Source organism: Accipiter gentilis, chromosome 33, assembly GCF_929443795.1.
Source record: "Accipiter gentilis chromosome 33, bAccGen1.1, whole genome shotgun sequence".
NCBI lineage: Eukaryota > Metazoa > Chordata > Aves > Accipitriformes > Accipitridae > Astur > Astur gentilis.
In genome coordinates, this window is record NC_064912.1 from 12,419,010 (window position 1) to 12,440,459 (window position 21,450).

The 21,450-nt window shown below is 39.4% G+C and overlaps 1 protein-coding gene across 3 annotated transcripts; it reads right to left on the reverse strand.

The window, feature by feature from the left end:
- Positions 1-408: 408 nt before the first annotated feature.
- Positions 409-21,287, reverse strand: USP42 (ubiquitin specific peptidase 42). Of its 3 annotated transcripts, none has more exons than XM_049791089.1 (17): positions 21,152-21,287; positions 17,122-17,359; positions 16,143-16,343; positions 14,794-14,904; positions 14,525-14,627; positions 14,304-14,371; positions 14,070-14,140; positions 13,450-13,532; positions 11,151-11,262; positions 10,606-10,746; positions 10,297-10,397; positions 9,697-9,835; positions 8,309-9,043; positions 7,833-7,921; positions 5,706-7,190; positions 5,061-5,230; positions 409-2,181 (listed from the first exon to the last, which is right to left on the reverse strand). In XM_049791089.1, exons 2-17 carry the CDS (start codon positions 17,348-17,350, stop codon positions 2,141-2,143), a joined length of 3,879 nt encoding a protein of 1,292 aa, XP_049647046.1. In that variant the 5' UTR covers positions 17,351-17,359; positions 21,152-21,287; the 3' UTR covers positions 409-2,140. The 3 variants fall into 3 exon arrangements, with proteins under 3 accessions (XP_049647046.1, XP_049647045.1, XP_049647047.1); XM_049791088.1 differs by lacking the exon at positions 21,152-21,287 and adding an exon at positions 19,881-20,209 and having other exon boundaries at positions 4,941-5,230; XM_049791090.1 differs by lacking the exon at positions 5,061-5,230.
- Positions 21,288-21,450: the final 163 nt, after the last annotated feature.

Below are 21,450 nucleotides of genomic sequence, written 5' to 3' on the forward strand. Positions count from 1 at the left end.
AGATCTGATTTCTTGAGTATCAAACACACTGAAAGCTGTCAATTCACATGACATATTGCATGTTAAATAACTCAAGTAAAACTCAAGTAAAAATCCATTTTAACTTTGCTGTATTTATATACTATATAAATTTTACATGCTATATATTTACAGTGGGGCAAGTGCTTTTTATCTTTAAAAAAACAAAGATCAAACTTTAGACATCTCTGAACAACACAGCTTGTATAAACCAGACAGATTATTCAGATGAACTGTATTTAATACAGGTTCCCCACTCATCTCCTGATGCAGGACCAGTGAATAATAAGTGCATCACAGTTTGATAGCATTTAATAATAAAAATAAAAATCACAGTATGAATTTGTCTGTAACTAGACACTTTAGAGAGACAAAACAGACAACTGAGACTTAAGACAAGTGACAGTATATTAAGAAAATGTAATAAAAACATATGGAAGAGTATACAAATAGTCTTGAGAGATACATTCAGAACTGCATATTTGTTGTTTCACAATGTTGAAAACCAGAAGATTTTCTTCAGATCTTGAATATAACTCAAATGTGAAGTAAATTAGTTTCTAGTGTCAGACATCACAGAAAAAAAGATGAAGCTCTTGCAAAATTCTAGTTATTTGAGAGCTTGTGAAATTTTAAATAAGTCTTTAAATTAAATATACAGACTGTCAGTTGCAATTTTTATAATTCCTGGTCGCTCTTGCACCAGATGTCTAACTTGGAGTAACATTACATGAATAACATAAAGTCAACCTGAGTCTGTAATTAAGCAGCATTTGAGATGGTCTATTCCAGGGCATTATCTCACATCAGTGAGATATTTATGTGGTAATTTACAATGTTCAGCAGTTGTAAAAAGTTTCCACCCTTTTGGATTAGAAGTATATTTTAAAAAAGAAAGTCTCAAGTTAAAAACTAAAAAAAAGTCCTTTCATGGTAAAATTCTGTACAGAAATGTTAAGCACCACTTATGACTGGATTTTGTCTTGATGGTAATTGGTTTGATAATAAATTTTAAGTTTTGATGGTCAATATTGGTAATGTCGGGTCTCATGGTACAAAGAAGTCGTCGTCGGGTCTCATGGTACAAAGAAGTCGTCGTCGGGTCTCATGGTACAAAGAAGTCGTCGGCTCTCTTGGTACAAAGAAGTGGTCGGCTCTCATGGTACAAAGAAGTTGTCGTCGGGTCTCATGGTACAAAGAAGTTGTCGTCGGGTCTCATGGTACAAAAGAAGTTGTCGTCGGGTCTCATGGTACAAAAGAAGTTGTGGGGTCTCATGGTACAAAAGAAGTTGTCGGGTCTCGTGGTAAAAAGAAGTTGTCGGGTCTCGTGGTACAAAAGAAGTTGTCGGGTCTCATGGCAAAAAGAAGTTGTCGGGTCTCATGGTACAAAAGAAGTTGTCGGGTCTCATGGCAAAAAGAAGTTGTCGGGTCTCATGGTACAAAAAGAAGTTGTCAGGTCTCATGGTAAAAAGAAGTTGTCGGGTCTCATGGTAAAAAGTTGTCGGCTCTCATGGCAAAAAGAAGTTGTCGGCTCTCATGGCAAAAAGAAGTTGTCGGGTCTCATGGTACAAAAAGAAGTTGTCGGGTCTCATGGCAAAAAGAAGTTGTCGGGTCTCATGGTACAAAAAGAAGTTGTCGGCTCTCATGGCAAAAAGAAGTTGTCGGGTCTCATGGCAAAAAGAAGTTGTCGGGTCTCATGGTAAAAAGAAGTTGTCGGGTCTCATGGTACAAAAAGAAGTTGTCAGGTCTCATGGTAAAAAGAAGTTGTCGGGTCTCATGGTAAAAAGAAGTTGTCGGCTCTCATGGTACAAAAGAAGTTGTCGGCTCTCATGGCAAAAAGAAGTTGTCGGGTCTCATGGCAAAAAGAAGTTGTCGGGTCTCATGGTAAAAAAGTTGTCGGGTCTCATGGTAAAAAAGTTGTCGGGTCTCATGGTAAAAAAGTTGTCGGGTCTCATGGTAAAAAGAAGTTGTCGGGTCTCATGGTAAAAAGAAGTTGTCGGGTCTCATGGTAAAAAGAAGTTGTCGAGTCTCATGGTTAAAAAAATAGTCGTCGGGTCTCATGGTAAAAAAATAGTCGTCGGGTCTCATGGTAAAAAAATAGTCGTCAGGTCTGATGGTAGATTTAGTTTGGGTATTGAAGGTTTCCGTCAGTAAGTTCCGCATCTGAAAGACAAAAGGAAGCAATGTCACTCCCCATCATGACATTCAACATAAAACTATGTTGCGGTGGTTTGATTTCTGAGAGAGAAGTCTCAAACCTGCACACAGCTCCATCTGCTCTGTGACTACAGCTGACTCGAGAAGGCAGCTTCCTCACATTTAAACTGACTGCATTTCAGTTCTATGCTAAGATTGATGAATGGTACAGAGCATTAGGACAAAGCTCTACCTGCTTTAATAGCAAATGGTAGACCTTAGATAAGTGAAATATAGTTGAAGTTTTGCCTAGATAGCATCCTGGCTTTACTAACAATCTTGGGGTCAAGCTAACTAAATCTTACCCACAAAAACAGAAGCCTTCAGAAACTTGCTGGAGAGAACTTGTAGGAATGTAGTAACTGCTTTACAGCTGCTCCTTCTCCCATACTATCTGGATTTTTCTTAAATCACAAGTTATCACTAGCCCTTTTCATCCATATTAATTTATTCCAAGTAACATGAGTCCTGGTGAAAAAATACAACCTAACAATTCCATGTCAGTTGTTCCTAGCCTGTCCCTAGCTTGTTTGAGAGGTTCAATACTCTCTACAAACACAGCCAAAGTGGCCTTTTTTGAGATTAGATTCCATCATTCAGAAAATCCTGCTTGAGACCCATTTTTTTTTAAAAATTGACCTTCCCTGGGATAAAGCTAATTAACATCCATGGACTTGATGAAATACTAAAATTCTCAAGACTTAAGCGATTGCTTTTCACAGCCCTCATGTCCCACTTGTGTTGCAAGCAGCATACCAAAGTGGGGTACTGCCATCGTATTTATCAATGAACATCTATTTCACCTACATAGCCCAGTAATCTTAATGCCCTTGACTTGTGTAATGAGATGCAAGACATTTACCTTCTTACTATACTTTTGACTAGTTTAGGGAAAAAAACAAGTTTGCCATCTGCTGGCTGGAGAAGTCACTAAAGCCAAAGGAGTATTAGAGATGCATTTTCTTCTGTTCGGTTCCTGATTTATCAGCTAGAACTGAGACACTTTTAGTGCAATAAGAATTATTTTGACATCAATATCATTAAAAGTCTGTTTTTACAACAGTAGTATTTGAAAGGCCTCAATTCAGTCCTCCTTAAATGTTCCTTGTTAAAGAGATAAATATCAAATTTTACAAGAAGAATGTGTGAACAATCAGTTTTCCCTCCATACTGTATTTTCAGAATAAAACTTTTGGTTGTCTATGTCCTAAAATACAGTTGTTCTACAAGTGCAATTCCTCTTTGCCTTAAGCAAACTTTTCAGTGCAAGAATCTACTGACTATGGCAATTTACCTCAACGTGGAAACCACGTAAAATTTTTGAAAATTGAAAGTATCTTCCAAGATTAAAACTTCTCCAAATAGTGAAATGCATTCAGCTGTAATGCAAGAAGATGGATTCTTTTGTTTTCTATGCCAGAATGATGTTTGCAACACTGGGCTATTAATGAACAGGATTGCCACTATTAACCCAATTCTTAAATTGTGGGTAGGTATAAAATGTAGAAAATTTAGAAATAAAACTTGCATTTGGATAGTGAGCTGTCTTCTTCAGGGATTAGTTCAGTTATATCTATAAGAGTGAAATAGATGATTGGGGGCGGGTTGTTTGTTTATTAAAATACTGAAGTAACTGGGACTGGCTTTATGTCAGATAATGGCCATTTGAGAAGGTTTTTATTTTTATAATAAACACTTCTGTTCAGAAGAATTCCATGGGAAATATCAAATTTGATTTTAGATGTTGAATTTATTGCAGAGTACAATCTTCATTGCATAATTCTAGAGCTAATTAATTTAAACCGTATTATCTACTGAGAGCCCAAGTAAGGACTATGACAAGCAACAGCAGAGTTCAGCGTAAATTCGGTCAGGCAGTCAAGTTTGTATTTAGTTTTTTTTATAACAAGCACCAAACTGACTTTTTTAATATTAAAAATTGGGAAAGAGCTGTTTCATTAGCCCACTTCTCTATATTTTTAAGCCTATACAAACAAAAAAAACCCACAAGTAAATAAAAGAGTAGCAGGAGTTTAACATACTCTCTGGGTATTAAATTGCAAAGCATCCTCTGGAGGGTTAACAACTGTACTTAGGAGAAGGCAGATCTACATCTGAAAGAACAATATTTCAGTATTATCACCAACTTATGTTACTCTGAATAAGCAGTCAGCACTGTTCCTATGTTCCGAAATAGCTGAACATAGTATTTTATTTGAATCAATTACTCTGGCAGGTGGGTTTTTTTTGGTTTTTGTTGTTTTGGGTTTTTTTTTAAGGAAGATGTGTTTCACTACAGTATTACTACCCTGGAAGTCTCATATCATCATCTTCCATCTTGACTACTGAACCTCCTGTCTACCTGCTAGATTATTTTTCAAGATACAGCTGCCCAAGGTTTTTTTTCCTAGTCAGTTGGACTGAATTTAATAAGGCATGTTGCGTCTCTCCCACTTGTTCACCACTGAACCATCAGATCAAATTAAAATTACTTGCCCTTCAACCCTTTTGCAGTTTTATTTCAGACTTTCTTTCCTAGCATTCATTTTAAAATGGAAAAAAAAAAAAAAAAAAAGCCTATCAACTTTTTTTAATATTAATGCAGACTGTTTGGAAGCCATGATATAAAGCAGAGATTTCATCACACAAGCATTTTAAGACTGTTTTAAATAATAGTGTCTGTGTGACCAAAAAGGAGTCCTGCAAAACATCCTGTGGCCCTGTACCTTTAACATACTCATTGGATGTGATGGAGCTGTATTTCTTTCTTTCACCTGCAGCAGGCTTCCCTTCCTTGTAGGGCTGTTTACTGCCTTGGTTTCTGTCCTGCTCACATAAATAGTCACCTGGAGGAGAGGATTCTTCCCTCCTTTCCCGAGTTTTCTTCTGCAAATGAGGCTCTAAATATTCCATGAAGCTTTTTAGTTTCTTAATGTGTTTCTTCTTTTTCTTCTTTTTCTTATGTTTGCGATTGTCATTATCAAAGCGGAGTGCAGAGAAATCCAAATCATAAAGTCTGAAGGAAACATGCAAGTTAAAAATAGAAAAACAGATGTGGCACTTGATGCATATATAAAACGTTATTTATTTTACCACAGGTGATGGCTTGCAGTGTGTCAGTTATTTTGTGGTAATTTCTGCACATCTAACTTATTTTAGATGCAGCAAACTTAAGCCCTCAGATTGACGGACAATAGGTCCTGGTTTGTATACAAATCATTAACAGGAATATGTGGAATTAAAAAAATAATTGTTGTAACCTCATTGAGAATGGTGTACAGATGTGATTCAAACTACGTGGTCCAGATCTAGTGTTCTAACACAATTCAGCAATATCCTTCCTATCTTCACTTGACTAACCTAATGACATGATCCCCAGCCAGATTATGCTATATAAATAACTTAGAAACAATGAAAAAAAGGCAGACATGAGAAACACCCAGAAAAGAATTAGGAAAAAAATTGCTGATTATGCTGGAATCCTTGCTTACTTGTGATCCTTCTCTCGATGTTTATCTTTGGACTTCTTTTTCTTCTTGACCTTCTTATATTTTTTCATTCTTTGGTCATCTGTTTTTCGACATTTCTTTTCTATTTCGCTTCCGCTTCCTTCCGTGTGGCTATGTTTTCTTTTGCCATTTCTTAGTTTTTCTTTTTCATTTTCCCGGGAAGAGTCCTCAGAATTTGCATGAACTGACATACGTGGAAATGCATGCCTTTCCCGAGAATATTTTTCGGATTGCTGCTGAGGTACTGAACAATGATGTAAATTTGCTCTGTGGCTGCTAAAGTGATGTACATCTTCCTCTCTAGAGTGAGGCCATCTGCTTTTGAAATGATAATCCTTATGTGACCTGTTGTAAGTTTGACTCGATTTGTCAAAGTCTTTATCACAATGAGAGGACTTTCTCTCTCTACCATCTCTTGTTCCATGAGAGGAATAATAATCATTGTAGTATCTGCATTTTTCCCATCTCCGTGGTTCATCTTGATAGTATCTTTCTCTGCTCCAAGTTCTCTCTCCTTTGGAATGATAATACCTATTCCTGTCTTGTTCTATTCTTTCTCTGCTTCGGGATCTATAACGAGAATATTTTCCTGAGCTTTTGCCATTATTTGGACTGTTTCTTTCATTATGGGAAGATCTGTACTTGCTTTCATTGCAATAGTCCTGCTTATGATGATTTTGCTTATTTGTTTCCACACTGCGAGAGCTCCTCCTCTTGTGGGAATGGTCATCTGTTTTGCTTCTGGTTTGCTTCTCCTTCTCTTCAGTGTCTGAGTTTTCTCTTTTCTTTCGGTAGTGCTCTTTGTCAGTTTTTTTAGAGTCATATATTTTTTTCTTATATTTTTTCCTATGTTTATCTTCTTCACATTTTTTGTTCCCCAGTTCCTCGTTTTCTCTAGAAAATTGGCTTTCCAAAACTTTATCCAGCTTTGTAATAGAAGAGTCATTAACAGGTGGTACCTCTACATAGTTACTAGAAATGTCCTTTGTATCTTGGCATTTATCTGTAATATCTAGAGATGCAAGTTTTTTAGAGCTACATTCAATGTCAGACTTTATAGAGGAAGTTTGCCCTAATTTCTCTTCGCTCTCAGGAGACCCTTTGATGTACAAAGAATTTTCTTTTGAAATCAGTTCAGGTTCTTTTGATCTTCTTAGTTTGTCTTTGTCTCTACTGTCTTCAGACTCACACTGCTCAAGGAATTCATCTTCAGCGTCGAAGGATTTTTTCCTGACCTTGTGCTGACCATTAATATTGGGATGCACATTATCAGCTTTTGCTATAATACTTTCAGCAACTTCTTCTTTGGTAGAAATGGTTTCAGAATCTGACTGAGTAAAAAGATTCTCAACCTCACAGCTAAAGTTGGAAGGAACCTTCCTGGATTCTTCATAGGCAAACAGAGCTTCCATCACTACAGTTTCCATAAAAGCATCATTCTCAGAAGAATTCTGAAGTCCAGGGATACTGCACAAAATAAAAACATATTTTTCACTTGAAACAGTCCATATAAAAGATGAATGTTAGGAGTGAAATCCCCTTAAGTAAAAAAATTGGTGGCTAGTGGAAAGACGTTCCCTTTAGAAATCTATTCTTACACTTTCCTCAGCTCCCAGAGAAGGTGTTTTTCTTCTCTTGATTCTGCAAGTACTGCATTAAAAAAACACAACACCCAACACATCTGTCATCCTCCACTTGCTGCTCTGAATCATATCAATAGCCAAAACCACCACATTTGCTCTCCCCCCACAAGAAAAAAGTAAACACATGGATTTCCCTCTCTCCCCCAAATGGGAGAGCAGATGGTGGCAATTTACATTCACACATCCTAGAATGGAAAAAAGGGGAAAGAGGAACAGAAGAAGTACTCCAAACAATGGAAAAAAATGGAAAACCGTTCTATGAAGAAATAGAAGTTTTCCAAGAGGCATCTAACTGTATTTAATATCAGATTAATATATGCTCGGTGTTGATGTTTGTAACACTAGATGTACAGCATGGAATTCTCTGTACTGATTTAAATCTTTCTATTAAATAGTATTAGTAGACAGGTAAAACAATGATACATTTGTATGAATTCTTGTTTTAATCAGAGTGTACTCATTTTACCTTATTTCCTCTGCCAAGCTGTTCAACTGGCTGTATGTGAGAGATTCTAAGATTATGTCTTGAGGAACCGGCGACAAAGCTATAGGCATCTACAATTAAAACGCAGAAGTTAACAGACAGAAAAAATACTATCTTTAGTAGAAAACTACTGTTTGCAAAATTTTACATAGATGTTAAAACAAGATCACTTTGAGTTATATGCACTATCCCCACTTTACACACCACCACACTCACCCCCCAAAATATATTTATGAAACTTCTGTAGTATTATCTGAGCTGAACTTTTCTGAAGTTGACATGTTCTAGTATGTCAGCTCAGCTCTGCAAATTCTAACGGGATAATAGCACAAGATGTTATGATGAAATTTGTGCTGTGTGTTCTCTTGGTATTTCACATGAATTATGAACATTATAATGCTCCTGAGTACTTAATACATCATAGGTGAGAAGTTCTAAATGGAACAAATATAACTCACTGTTTCAAGCAATCCATTTGTTTTAGAAAAGAAAATCTCAGAAGGTTTAACAGGTTGGACTTGGCAAGTGGAATCATCAAGTTTCAGTCCATTTTCTTTAGATTCATTATCTAAACTAATAGCACCATTTAGTGAATCATTTTTTGGCAGCTCATGCTGGGATCTTTCTTCTTCAGCATTCTGACAGGAAGAATGGGAATTCTGCAATGTACGGACCACTTTTCCAATCAAAATTCCGTTAGAAGATATTATGTTGCAATTCCTTTTAAACAAGCCCTTCGACTCCTCAGATTTTCCTGAAGATTCTGCACCATAAGGGACCACATTATCAGAGCTGAGTTTAGGATTTCCATTCACGGCTGGCTCAACAAAAATTTCATCAGGAACCTCCTGTTTGGAAACATTAGTAGCAACTGACATTGTAGATGCATTTGAGGTAGACTCTGCTGCAGAAGAATTTGTAATTGTGGATGAAGGAACAGGCTTGCTTAGATCCTCATCCTCCGCAGCACTGCTAAGACAGTCAGGTTGTGACACAGTCTGACGTGCAGGCAATTTGTTATGAATACTGATAGTGATCTTCTGATTTTTTGATGAATCCGTATTTGAAGGCCTGGTAATTGCCCAGTTTTGAACACAAGCTGTTGGTGGAGCTGAAGATGGCCTTTTTAGGGTGACACCAACAGTATTGGGATCCTCTTTTAGGGGTCCATTTCCATTTAAACGACTTGAATTCTGTATTTAAAAAGAAAAGATTGAAAGATGGGTATGTGCAAACAGACCAGCATTTAAAGTTTTAAACCATGAAATTCTCCTACTAAACACCTAAGAAGAAGAAACACCCCCCTTCAAATACAAATGTTAAGTCCAACAAGTGTGTTTAATTCCGGCTTTTGTTTTACTGCATATTGGTATCAAATGAGCATCATTTTTGAAATCTACCCAAACATCTTAACACTGACAAGCTATTCCCAAATATATTTATTTTCCCCTTTAAACATTCCCTGAAAACACCAGAATAATTGTTCTGGTACTCAGGAACCACACGATTTGTTTTCACTGTCTCAGCTAAAGTGACACTGATAGGGGAAAAAAAAAAAATCTTTATTTATTTAAGCATTAATACACTACTTCAATCCAGAGCATAGCTCTCAGTGCTTTAGGAAGCTGAGTTGGAAGTATAAAGTAATGAAGTAGCAAGGCTGCACAATTTAGGATTAGCCACTGTTTGAATAATTGTGGCTGTAGCATGAGGGCTGTGAAGAAAGCCACAGTGTCAGAGGGAAAATAAAACTCAGGTGCTAAAAACACCACCCCCTCCCCCCCCCCGCCACCAAACCCAAAACCCACTATTGATTTGGTGCCATTATCTGTCCCCCTCAAATTACCTTAATCATATGAGGAGGAAGTCGTGGTCCCATAAATCCAGCCTGCTTATTATTAGCCCCCCGCTGACCAAGGAATGAACGGGGATAAGATGGTGCTGGCAAGTAAAAAGCACGTTCTCCAAGTGTCAAATCATAGCGCCTTGGGAAAAAAGCAGTGATCTTAGAGTTTTTCTTCCAGCCTATTCTTGGATTAAACCCCATCCTATAATTTTATAGAAGCAGTTTATATGACACAGAAGACATATACAGAAGACTTAACCAAGACTACAAACTGAAAATTAGATAATGGTCTTCCTACAATGACTATCCTTTTCAGAGCAATAACTTATCCTTACACCATCTATGGCCTTAATTTCTCCTCTTTTCTAAATTAGCCAGCTACAGAAAGCAGATGTATAGCAATGTACACAAGTGCAGCAGTTGAAGCTGCTGCAAGCAATGGAAGACAATAAATGACATGGGGAATTTTAGGTCAGACAGAACTAAATTACACAAATGGTAGTCTTTTCCTAGGACAGAAACAAAAACACTTAAAAAGAAGAAAAATATCAATAACAGGAAAGTAAATATATTCTGAACACATTTAGTATTTGTTATTACCTGATATAAAAAAGTACATAAGCCTGCTGATTGAGAACTGTTTTGATATCAGAAAGCTCTACTGAGGCATCATTCATTCGATACCAAAGTCCATTACCGGCCTGTAAATAAAGACAATGGTATCTTTATATGAGTTGCATGTTTTCCAAATGACATCACAGATAGAACACTACAGAACAAAACATACCAAAACAAATCAAACAAAACATATAATGCAACCTTTTCCCCTCAAAACAGTGGTTACCAGTAACATTTTAATTTCTTTGTCAGCACAGATTTTACCCTGTTAGAAAGCAAGCCGGTATCTACCTTTATGAAGCAGAGATAGTGTCCTGCATTACAGTTGAAACCACTATGTACAAGAACTGCATATAAAGCATAGATGAGTGGTTCTCCAATTGATTGGGACATATACGCTCGAAGATCCAAATATTCAGGATATTTTACATCCTAAACAGAGACCAAGAAGATTCAAAAATTATCCTGCAATACTTCACGGAATAGCCTGAGAAAAATGCTTCTAAAAACACAGACTAGGATTATATTAATATATTTTTTGATTCATTTAAAAATACTTATTCTCATAAACGACATTTAATATTTTAAGTTGCAGAGAAATGTTTTGTACTGAATTAGCTCTTTAAGAGTAAGGTATATTCTTACAGTTACACAGGAACTTCATCATTATTAAAAAAAGAAGGAAGAAACCATAGTTGTTATATTGACTTTTCTTGGACTATAATTATTAGTCTACAGTTATTGCCTGCAAACGTCAGCAACTTTTAAATGAGTATTCATCTTTGGGAAATCTCCCATTCTAAGAAGATAAAGTAGCATTACAGCTGTAAATATACCTTGTTGATCTTTCCACCTGTAAAATTTGCAAATCTCTTCAGTGATATTGTGAGAACGTTGGAAGAACGATGTATTGTATACCTCTTTGATGCAGGAACCATCTTTTTACACCTTAAAACCAAGCACAGACAAATGCTTAACAGCATATTCTTCCCCCCACAAAAGTCAAACATGTTTTCATCTCTCTAACATGCTTATGCTATTTGAATGATATTTACTTGCATAATATGTTTTTTCTTTTCATAAATCCATACACTGCATTTCAGGTTTGTTAATAGAGAGAAGATAGCAGGATATAAGAGGACAGCTCTACAGAACAAAGAATAAAGGATTTAGAACATTATCTTTTGATAGCCAAACAAATGTCTGAATACGTATCTTTGCTATGCCAAAAAGGTAAGGCTTCCCAACAACTCAGCACAAAACAGGACCAGGAATCTCTCCTAAAGGCAAGGTACCATTTCTTGTAACACCAAAAAGTGGCTAATTTAAATGTGTCCTGGATACATTCTTTCAACTTTCTGCAGGAATGCCAATATTAAGTGGAACAAGAGAATCTCAGTCCTCAGGACTAGAAACTGCGAGTAATTTCCAAAATGGATCATATTTCAACGTAAAAAATTCACTAGAAGGAAACAGGCATTCTGCAGGAGGGAGACACTGGACAGTAATAAGTCTGTATATACTGAGGTTGCCTGGAAAGACACTGAAACCATCTACAGTCTTCCCCCCAAAAATTGTTAATAGTCATTGCGCACTCAAAGGTAGGACATACAGAGCAAGCCCTGAAATTCAACCACTAGCACAGAGAAGGACTGAAACATGTCAGTTTACATCATCAAGAATAACACTGTTGATAGTTAACAAATAGAAATAATTAAATAGCCTCTTTTCAAATTCTGATGTCAAAATACAAGGAAGATAATTCCAAACTGATGGAGAATGCCTATGAACAAAAAAAGAGACCCACCCAGAATAAGAAAAAAAAAATAAAAAATTTATAAAATTCTATGAAACTTGTAATTAGATACAAAGTTTTGAGGCAGTAATCTTTGTTAGAAAAACTTATGGTAGAAAAGAAAAGGAAAACGTCAATTAGGAAAAACTTAAAAGTAATATAATAGTTTACCAGCAATGGAAAAGATACTGTACATATGCTAAACCCTTCTTTTTAAACTCACAAAAAGACTGAAACTTCTGGGTTTATTTGTGACTAAACCAATCACACCCCACATTAATGAAGGATCATGCAATTCAGATGTGAAGTGCTTATTACAGTTATCTTATTCTTCCTCAGCCAGAATCTGTAAACTATGAGAATTCTTCACACATATCATGTTGTTTGCTAGAATCCACAGATTAAAATGAACCTGGGATTAAATTGTTGTAATAGCCTATTGGATGCTCTTTATTCAACATCTGCATTCAAATGTACTAATTAACTTATAGACTTCTGACAACAAAAAGCAGCTATTGCAATTTTCCATTTAGAAGGATCAGACAGGAATGTTACAGAACCAAGCCTGGCGGTCTTTGCTTTTCTGTGTTTATGTTTGAATAACAACTTGTTTTGCTAAAATATCTTATACAAATGTTCAATGCTCTTACAATACGTAGAAACATTTTACATATTGATCAGCATGTAGGACATCTTAACTCCACATGCTTTCACTAAGCATAGGTTAGGTTTAGGGTGGCTTGTTTCAGACAACAGTAGTCTGCAGGTTTTACAATTCAAGAACTGTGCAAGACGACATTGTTCGACGAGCCAGCAGAGGTTGCTAATGTTAAATATCACCAAGTCTGTTCACATTCACTAAGACCCAATCTGACTTTGTTTCACAGTGAACACTAGGACCTTTGGGAAGCTGATGTTGCCTCCCACCCCACATCGTTGTCTGTAGCTCTGTGCTTCAGCTCACCACTACTTATCGGACATGCCTTTTAACTTCTGGCCATACGAATATTTCAGTGTGCAAGTTCACACTGACGAAGACTGACAAACCCCAGTCTAGACAATACTAGGAATAAGAGTCTAATGTGAGCTAATGGCCACAGTTCTTATATTTCCAAATTTTCAAACAGAAACACAGAAATTAGCCACTTAGAAACAAACATATTATTTTCCAAGCTTTGAATTATTTCAGTGTATTAGTTGTATAAACAAAACTAAATGAAAGAACAGAGAGCTGTGTCTCATCTTATTTCTAAACAAAGTCAAAAGATATCTTATGCTCCAAGTCATGCAATATGTTAAAAGTGTATCTTGTATTAAGACGTAATTAGTAATAATCTTACTTGCTACACTTATAGCTATTTTCACCGTCCAGTTGTTCTGGTTTCACAAATTGTTCTAGAGCTCTGGTGACAGACGTAACTGCCTGGATGAGTAAGAAAGTAGAGCAGTAAGTCACTGGAAATGCAAAATTTCAAACACTTACTAGCAGTTTACGAGAGAACCTTGCTAGTTCATACTTAAGTGACCTACTGTGAACCAGCAAACACTGTGAAGGAGGCAGAAACAGAGTACGCTGAGCATTTACTCATTTGAAAATGATTCTACTTCGAAATAAATAAATTTTGCAATGCCACGGAGAGCATCTGTGGTATGCTTTGGCATCAACAGTGAGAACAATCAAATCCATCAATCTAACAATAAATGTATATCAAAGTAGAATAATCGGAAGTATGAAAGTATCATTGTTGGTGTAGATATAATTATTATTTTTCCAGCTTAAATCCAATGCAAATATGGAGACCATTTACATGGCTTTCACAGAAGAACAAAGTCCAATCCACTCCCATCTACCACCAAGCTCTTTTGCCTTAACAGTATATGTTTTTAAGTAAAATGACTTTATTTTAGAAAGCTCTACAAGTCTTTACACATCTTGACCCATATTAACAAAACATCTTACCTTTATATCCAAAGTAATATCGAGGAATGGCTCGTACGTATCCGACACTGCTTTGCAGTTCAAGCACTTTACTGGAATCAAAAATACAAATGCTTAACGATATGTGAAAGAGACTAAGTGTGCAAATTTAAATCATTAAAACGTATTACTTCAGTCAAACTACAAACTCCTTTACTACAGACAGACAAAAAGACACAGACCACTTCAAAGGACAGTAAGATTTTTAAAAAGTACCTCGGGATCTTAGATATCCTCCAAATATTTGATAAATAAGTGTGGTGGCTTGAGAAGATCTGTCCAATCTGGAAATAAATTAATATCAGACCTCAGAAGAAGATTTAAGGCATGGAGTTTTTCTTTTTATGAAAACCAAGGACATAGATTTTAATTTATGATAGTAAATAAAGGAGTAAGAAGGGCTAGAGAACATTTAAAGTGAATTGGTTTATGCTTACTTGGTGCTTCCATTCAAGCAAGCTTTCTGCAAAGCATCAACAGTGAAGCATAAGAATTCGTGTGCATCCTCTTGACTGCCAAAATGGAAATGTTTTCCTATTCCTAATAAATGAGAAGGTTATTATATTTATCTCATAAAATGAAAGAAAACTCGTATTTCTAAAATCTCTCTTCTTTAAAGAATCAAAATAATTTATATGCATCAAATAATTCTTTGAGAAATAAAAAAAAAATATAAAAAACTCCCAAAACATCTAAAATTACTTACTTTTAAGGCCATTGATAACAGATGTAGGTTTGATGGCATTATTAGAGCAACACAGGACCTGGTTAATGTGAGTTTCCATAGTGCACATCATACAGAATCCTTCTTCATGACCTGAAGAGTGAAAAAAGAAAGCATCCCAGTCTCGTCAAATATACATTGCTACAAAAAAAAACATAAAAAAATAATAATCTTTAAATTATAGGTACAATGTCCACTCTCCATGCTACATCTTCTTCTCCTAAGGTGTCAATATCCCAACAGTTTTGTGACATTTTATTACGCAGAACTATATAGAATAAAAATGTCAATTAAGTCTGAATTAAAGTCCATTTTCTGATGAGAAATCTAAGTAACTATTGCAATGTCTTTTTTTTTCTGCAGGCTCACAGGAATGTGAACTCCACAGACTGCAGAATATATGAGGAAACAACATTGACATTGATGATACAGCACTAGGAGAGAATGTGTGTTATTTTCAGCACACTGCTGTTAGGTGAGCTTCATGACACAGAGCTAAGAATCCTCTGGGAGAAAGGAAAGAGTAAAGTAATGTACGTATTAGTATTTCTGCCCTCCTTTTTTTCAACAGGATTGTTAACTGAAATAATTTTAATATATGGTAAGAAAACACTGTTAAATTTCTAGGAATAAATATTAAGATACCAGACTAGAAAGCACACAGGTGCCTTTGTAAAAATACATGGATATGGATATGAAAAGAGGCTCCTAGGCTTAAATAAATTCAAGTATAAAAATGAAATTTAAACAACACAAATTCAAGGGTTTGAAAGATACAGAGTTTTATTTAGAATAAAATCAGTCTAAATTTTAACAGTCCCACACAAATTTCTATTTGATTTCATAAGAGATTAGCTTATAGTGCTTTCTAGGGTGTTGGCGTTTTTTTTTTTCATTAATGGGTCAACAGTAAACATATCATTTATCGCAGTATTAGTGCATTACAGTATAGAGGCTGTGAAGACTAAGAATCTACAATGCCAACGTCCTGAATTTTATCACCTTTCTACCAGCAGGAAACCCAAATGCCAAATGTTCATCAAATGCATTACTTTACAATGCACTTCATTATTCACATGAAGCAAGAAATGATCTTTTTTTGAAGTTTTACCATGGTGCATTAAATGAACAAATGCACTTTATATGCTATTCTGAGCCTCCTGTTAATATAATCATAGAATCATTTAGGCTGGAAAAGACCTTTAAGCATGTTCAAAGCCAGCTTCTACAGAGAAAATAGAACAAATACGGGTTTTCTTCACAGAATCACTATTGTTCTTTCACCTTTAGTGCTGTCCAACAGATTTATAATAATGTTAGAAAGTACTCACATGACTGGGTGTGTTCAAGAGAAAGCATGTAATTGGCGAGAGGAGGCGTGTAGGTCAAACATTGTAGAGTAGAATTAAGGAAGCATGTGTTGCCGAGATTCTGCAGTCCAACTCCAACACTTTGTGTTTGTTGCCAGTCCATACAAATTTTCTCAGGTGGAAACAGAATTCTTTGTGGTGGGGCAATTCCGTCATTAACAACTGCAAGTAAATTATATTTTAAAAGAGACGTATTGGTTTTGTTTTAAAAAGTATATTTAAAAAGTAGCATTCTGCAGGAGCACCCAGAAGAACCAACTATACTCCAAAACACAAAAACACTACGATGCGCAGCTTTAACAGTGCCACTCAAATTTGCTGGTCAACACACTGTTTTGGACGATAGTTTATTCATCTGTTTTAGTTCTTCTAATACAAGACAAACTACCCCTCTGATTTTAGTAACTTTTGCCAGGTTTCTTTCCATCTATAGTCTTTAATCTGATTATTAATTCAGTTGTTGGTTTTTTCCTAATTGTAACTTAAAACCGCAAACTCACACTTGTATGGTAATAAATATAAGTACTAAGACAGAAAAATAAGCAAGTAGCTGGCACAAAAGGTAACCCTACAGATATCAGATGTCTTCCTAAGCAGTGTTTTCATTCAAAGGCTGGTGAATAATGGAAGCCGTGAATAGCAATGGTAAAATGTACTTTTCTCTGCGTAACAGAGACGACCTGGGTAAGCCTGCGTATTACGAAAAGCTTCCATAATGGACTGTAAATAGATCAAAACTAAGTTACAAATAGTTTGTAAATAGATAAAACTATTTCAACGCCAGTCCCTTCGGTTGCCTTAGGGGGTTCACAAAGTTGAAGTCTATACTACTGAAGTCTTTACTCGTCATAGTCCCATTTTATAGCAGTGCAACAAATAAGAACTGCATTTTCTACTGTGGTTTTTAAGAAAAAGAGGGGAGGACAAAAGACACACTTACCTAGATCTCTTTGGGCAAAAGGCTTTGATTTTTGAGATGATCTACAATAAATAGCACCTCCAGGTCCTTTGTCCACAGAGACTTTGTTTGGATCTTCTGCAGGTGGTACCCGGCCCAAATTCGCAGTGCGTGACGTCATTTTTTTAGTACGGGGTTTCTTAGATTTGTCAGACCGCCTTGAAGATGACTTTTTAGATTTTGAAGATTTTGGCTTGTTAACTATGGTCATTGTTCATATCTGTAACAGAGGCAAAATTTCTGGTTGACATAAGAACGTCAAGAAGCATTCCAGAAAGAAAAGGAGAAATCTTGTCATTTAGTCTCAAATAACTTGAAGAGCTAAATAGCTGATAAGAATGATAAAAACAAGCAAGCAAGCAAGCAAACAAACCCCCTACCCAAACCTAAACTTACAAAGCAGAATTTTCCATCAAAACTGTATCAATATTCCTTTTAACTTCTGCAGAGCTGGTGACTGATGAGATTTCTTACGCTTTCATGGATTTTAATCCATTACAGTTATGAAGACTTTTTTTTTTTTTTAAAAAAAAAAAAAAAAAAGGAGTTGTGAGCAGTAGCACCTTCAAGTGCTGGCCTGTTGAGATCCAGGAGGAGCTGTTTCGCCCATCTTTTCACTCCTAGGAACCACACACTCCTGGGAACTCTGAGACACAGAGAATGGGACATAGCTCTGAGAAATCTTGGGAAAGGAGAGCAACACCTGTAAGTTTATTTCTGCCTGGGTTTCATCTGCCCCTCCAAGAAATATTTGTTTGGATACAATTTTGGCAGCAGTACTTGCAGTATTTTGCACCGATCACATTTACAACTCTTAGTATCAATCAAAGAGTTGAACCAAAAAGCATCTTTTTCAGTTCTACTTAGGTAGAGTTGTAGATTTTTCCGTGGCAAAACAACAGGGGAATTTAAGCTATAAAAAGGAAATGCTAAATGTAAAAGAAAGCAAAACAAACCCTTAGCCCCCAAGGACAAAGGCAATAACTAATATTAAATCCTTTTTAAAATGCTGATTAGGTTGCAAGATGATACATTTTTAATTATGTGTAATTGTGTGTGCATAGTAAGCTGCTGAGTAATTACATGATCAGTTGTCAATTTCTGTACATAAATCTTTGCTACTATCTTACTATAGCACATAGGGCATTTTTGAGTTTAGGGAAACTATAAACTTTACTGAGGTTTTAAAGCATAGGCTGCTTTGTTATACTGAAATAACTGGGAGAACAAAGCATAAAGCAGTTTCAGATTTACGGCACAACTTGATTGCTACTGATAAAACTTAAGGTAGATTAAACAAGGCACAGTAAATTAGAGAACTTCTAGTCCCACAAAGGACAAATTACGTGCAAAGCCTTTAATTAAATCTTTTTCCCTTCAAATTTTCAATTTAAAATCCACTCTGTACACATTTTCCATTTCTGAGAATACACAAAAGTAGAAAAATCCTTCTCATTTTACTGAGAAATGAAGACATCCTTGTCCATTCAGAAGGCTAACGTGTCAGTTGTTGGGCTCAATAATTTTCAGATAAGATCCAGTCTTCAAATTGCAGATACCAGTGGCATCTCCTTTTTCCAATTGAAAGTGAAAGTTTTTCAACAATGTATTTAAAACTTAGTTGTGGGACAAAAACCAGAATCAAGGCTGCAGTGAAAGGCAAACAGAAGAATATTATCACCAAAAAAGCTTGAGCGTTGTTGACCGAGGAGGCAAGCCTCACATATTTTTTAGTTTATTTTTGACAACTGAGTGATACATTACCAGATATCAAGCACTATACAACAGCAAATATCAACGCTAGTAAGAATAAATCAGATCCACCACTTCCTTAAAATACGTCAACATAACTTTTAATTTGGACATAACATCTCTTTGACAAAGAAGCACAAAACTATGATCACTGCTATTTTTTCCTCTCCCGTTGTTCGACTTACATACAGATTCTGTTCCTATACTGCTGCTGAACATAAATTTACGCTGTCATGTGTCTCGAGTGTTATTTCCCTGCGTGGATGTCACAATAGACTTTTTCCAGTATTTGGAGTTTTACATTAGCGTTGTTTAGATTTTTTTTCAGCAGTCTCATCACAAAACACATCAGTTATGACTTGGCTCTAAATATTTATATTTGGTCTCTGCTTTGCATACAATAAATCACAGCTCAAGAAGGTTTTATACAAGATCCCATTCATAACACTGCATTTAACCAGGGAGTAGCGATTATGCACATATCTCATTACAAAACAAACATTTTCGGTGGTGATCGTAAAAGGATAACACGCACGCAGAAAAACACCTAGGTAGAAGTAAGGAGCAACAGAAAACTACTATAGCGTAGATATGAAGACCAGGCACGCTCACGTCTCTAAATTACAAACTCCGCTTCCACACCACAACGCTACCGTAAGCAAAAATAAAAAAAAGGGGGGGAGAGGAAAGGAAATGAAGAAACACCCCAAACACACACACACACACACACACACACGCCGGGCTAGTTTTACTTTCAATAAAAAAATAATCCAGCCACCAAGCCGGGAAACGCGAACTTAATTATCGCTTTACCCTTAATTGGAGGCCAATTACGTACGTGAGGCACGGAATAACTTTAAATACTCTTTGCCCCGGCGGCGGGGAGAGAGTCGCCCGGCGGTGCCGGGGCCGTCTGAGCCCGGGGCCGCCGCTCGCTCCGTCGGACCCCGGCCCGTGTCACAAGCCCTCCCGTTCCACACGGAACCCACCGTCCGGCTCCGGCGCCCCTTTTGTTACCAGCGCTGAGCCGCAGGCACCGACCCGCTCGCCCCCGGCTCTGCCTTTCGGAAGCGGCTTCGGTTCCCGAGGACGTCCGGACGCCGAAGGGTGAGCGGCAGCTTTGGCGGCCGGGCACGCCGCGCCGGCACGCAACATGTCCGCGCCGGGGAGCGGCCGGGAGCCCCAAACGCGCACAAAACAAAACCGACCCCGCCGCGCAGGCGAGGCTGGGGCGGGGAGGAGGAGGAGGAGGAGGAGGAGGAGGAGGGTGGGTGCCGGGAAGCGGCTCCGAGGCCGGCTCCGCTTCTCCTCGCCTCGCCCTTCTCCCTCCAACTCTCGCACCACCGCGCACCTCGGCCCCGCCGCTCCCTGCCCGGCTGGGGGCAGGCCCAGCGGCGTGCCGCGCCGCCTCAGCGCCCGCCCTCCCCGCCCCCTCTTTACCTTTCCGGGCCCGAGCCCGAGCCCGCACCTCACCGGCCGGCCGGAGGCAGGACCGCGGCAGGCATCGCCCAACGGCGACTCCGTGCCCATGGCAACGCGCCGGGGCGGGGGGGGGGGGGGGGAGGCGGGCGGGGGGGCGGGAAGGGGTGACGAATCGAACCCGGACCCTCCGAGCGGGAGGGCGGCAGGCCCCGCGGGGAGCCGCCGCCTCGCCGGGCGGGGAAAACAACGCCGCTCACGGGACTCGGGGCGAGAGGGATGCCCGTCCGCCCTCCCGCCGGTAGCGGGACAGCGGGGAAGCAAACGCCGACTCCCCGCGCCGGCAGGAGGAAGCAGGGAGGGAGAAGCGGGCAGGGAGAGGCGGGCGGGCGCCGGCGGGACCCCCGGCGCTTAACGGAGGAGGAGGGCGCGGAGCGGAGGCATCGCGCCGGGCGCCGCCGCGCCGGGAGGGGGGCCGGCCCCGCCGGCCCAGGGGGTGGCGGCGGGGCTGGGTCCCTCCACCGCGTGCTGGGGACGGCGCCCCGCCCCGCCCGGGGAGGGGAGGGGAGGGAAGGGGGGGGGTCCCACCCCCTCCGGCTGCCCGCCAGCCAGGAGGGCAGCGGCCGAGCGCCCGGCCGGCGCCCCGGCGGGGTGGGCTGGGCTGGGCTGGGCTGAGCCGGCTGCTCCCGCCGGTCGCTTTTTCCCTTCCCTTTCCCGGGCCGGCCCCTCCCCCCCGGCCCATTGATTTCCAGGCGGGGAGACGCACGCGGCGCTGCCGGGCTTTGCCAGGCCGCCGCCAGGCCCGACGCTTCCCCCCCCCCTTCCCCCCCGGCCCCATTACCTGGCTCGGCCCCGCTTGACTCGGCGCTGCCGGGTCCCCCCCTCGCCGCAGCCCCCGCCTCAGCCCGGCCCGCTCCGCCTACTGTTACAGCCCGTCGGGGAACAATGACGTCCCTCCGCCGGCCTCTAGCATCCGGGGCCCGGCGCCGGCCGGGCAAGCGGGCGGGGGGAGGAAAGGAGGCGGCGGCGGCGGCGGCGGCGGGGGGGGGGGGGGGGGGGGGAGAGAGAAGCGAGCTCCTCCGGGTCACACGGGGACCAGCACCGCCCCTGTGCCGCTGCCGGGAGCCGCTAGAGGGGGCT

What these genes read in the sequence shown, in the direction of transcription:
- USP42 (XM_049791088.1), bottom strand. Translation starts at nt 17,350, where the DNA reads ATGACCATAGTTAACAAGCCAAAATCTTCAAAATCTAAAAAGTCATCT. An exon ending in AATAGCTATAAGTGTAGCAA is followed by an intron (nt 11,263 to 13,449) that starts GTAAGATTATTA and finishes CTTGGTTTTAAG; the next exon opens with GTGTAAAAAGATGGTTCCTG. An exon ending in CATCGAGAGAAGGATCACAA is followed by an intron (nt 5,231 to 5,705) that starts GTAAGCAAGGAT and finishes TGTTTCCTTCAG; the next exon opens with ACTTTATGATTTGGATTTCT.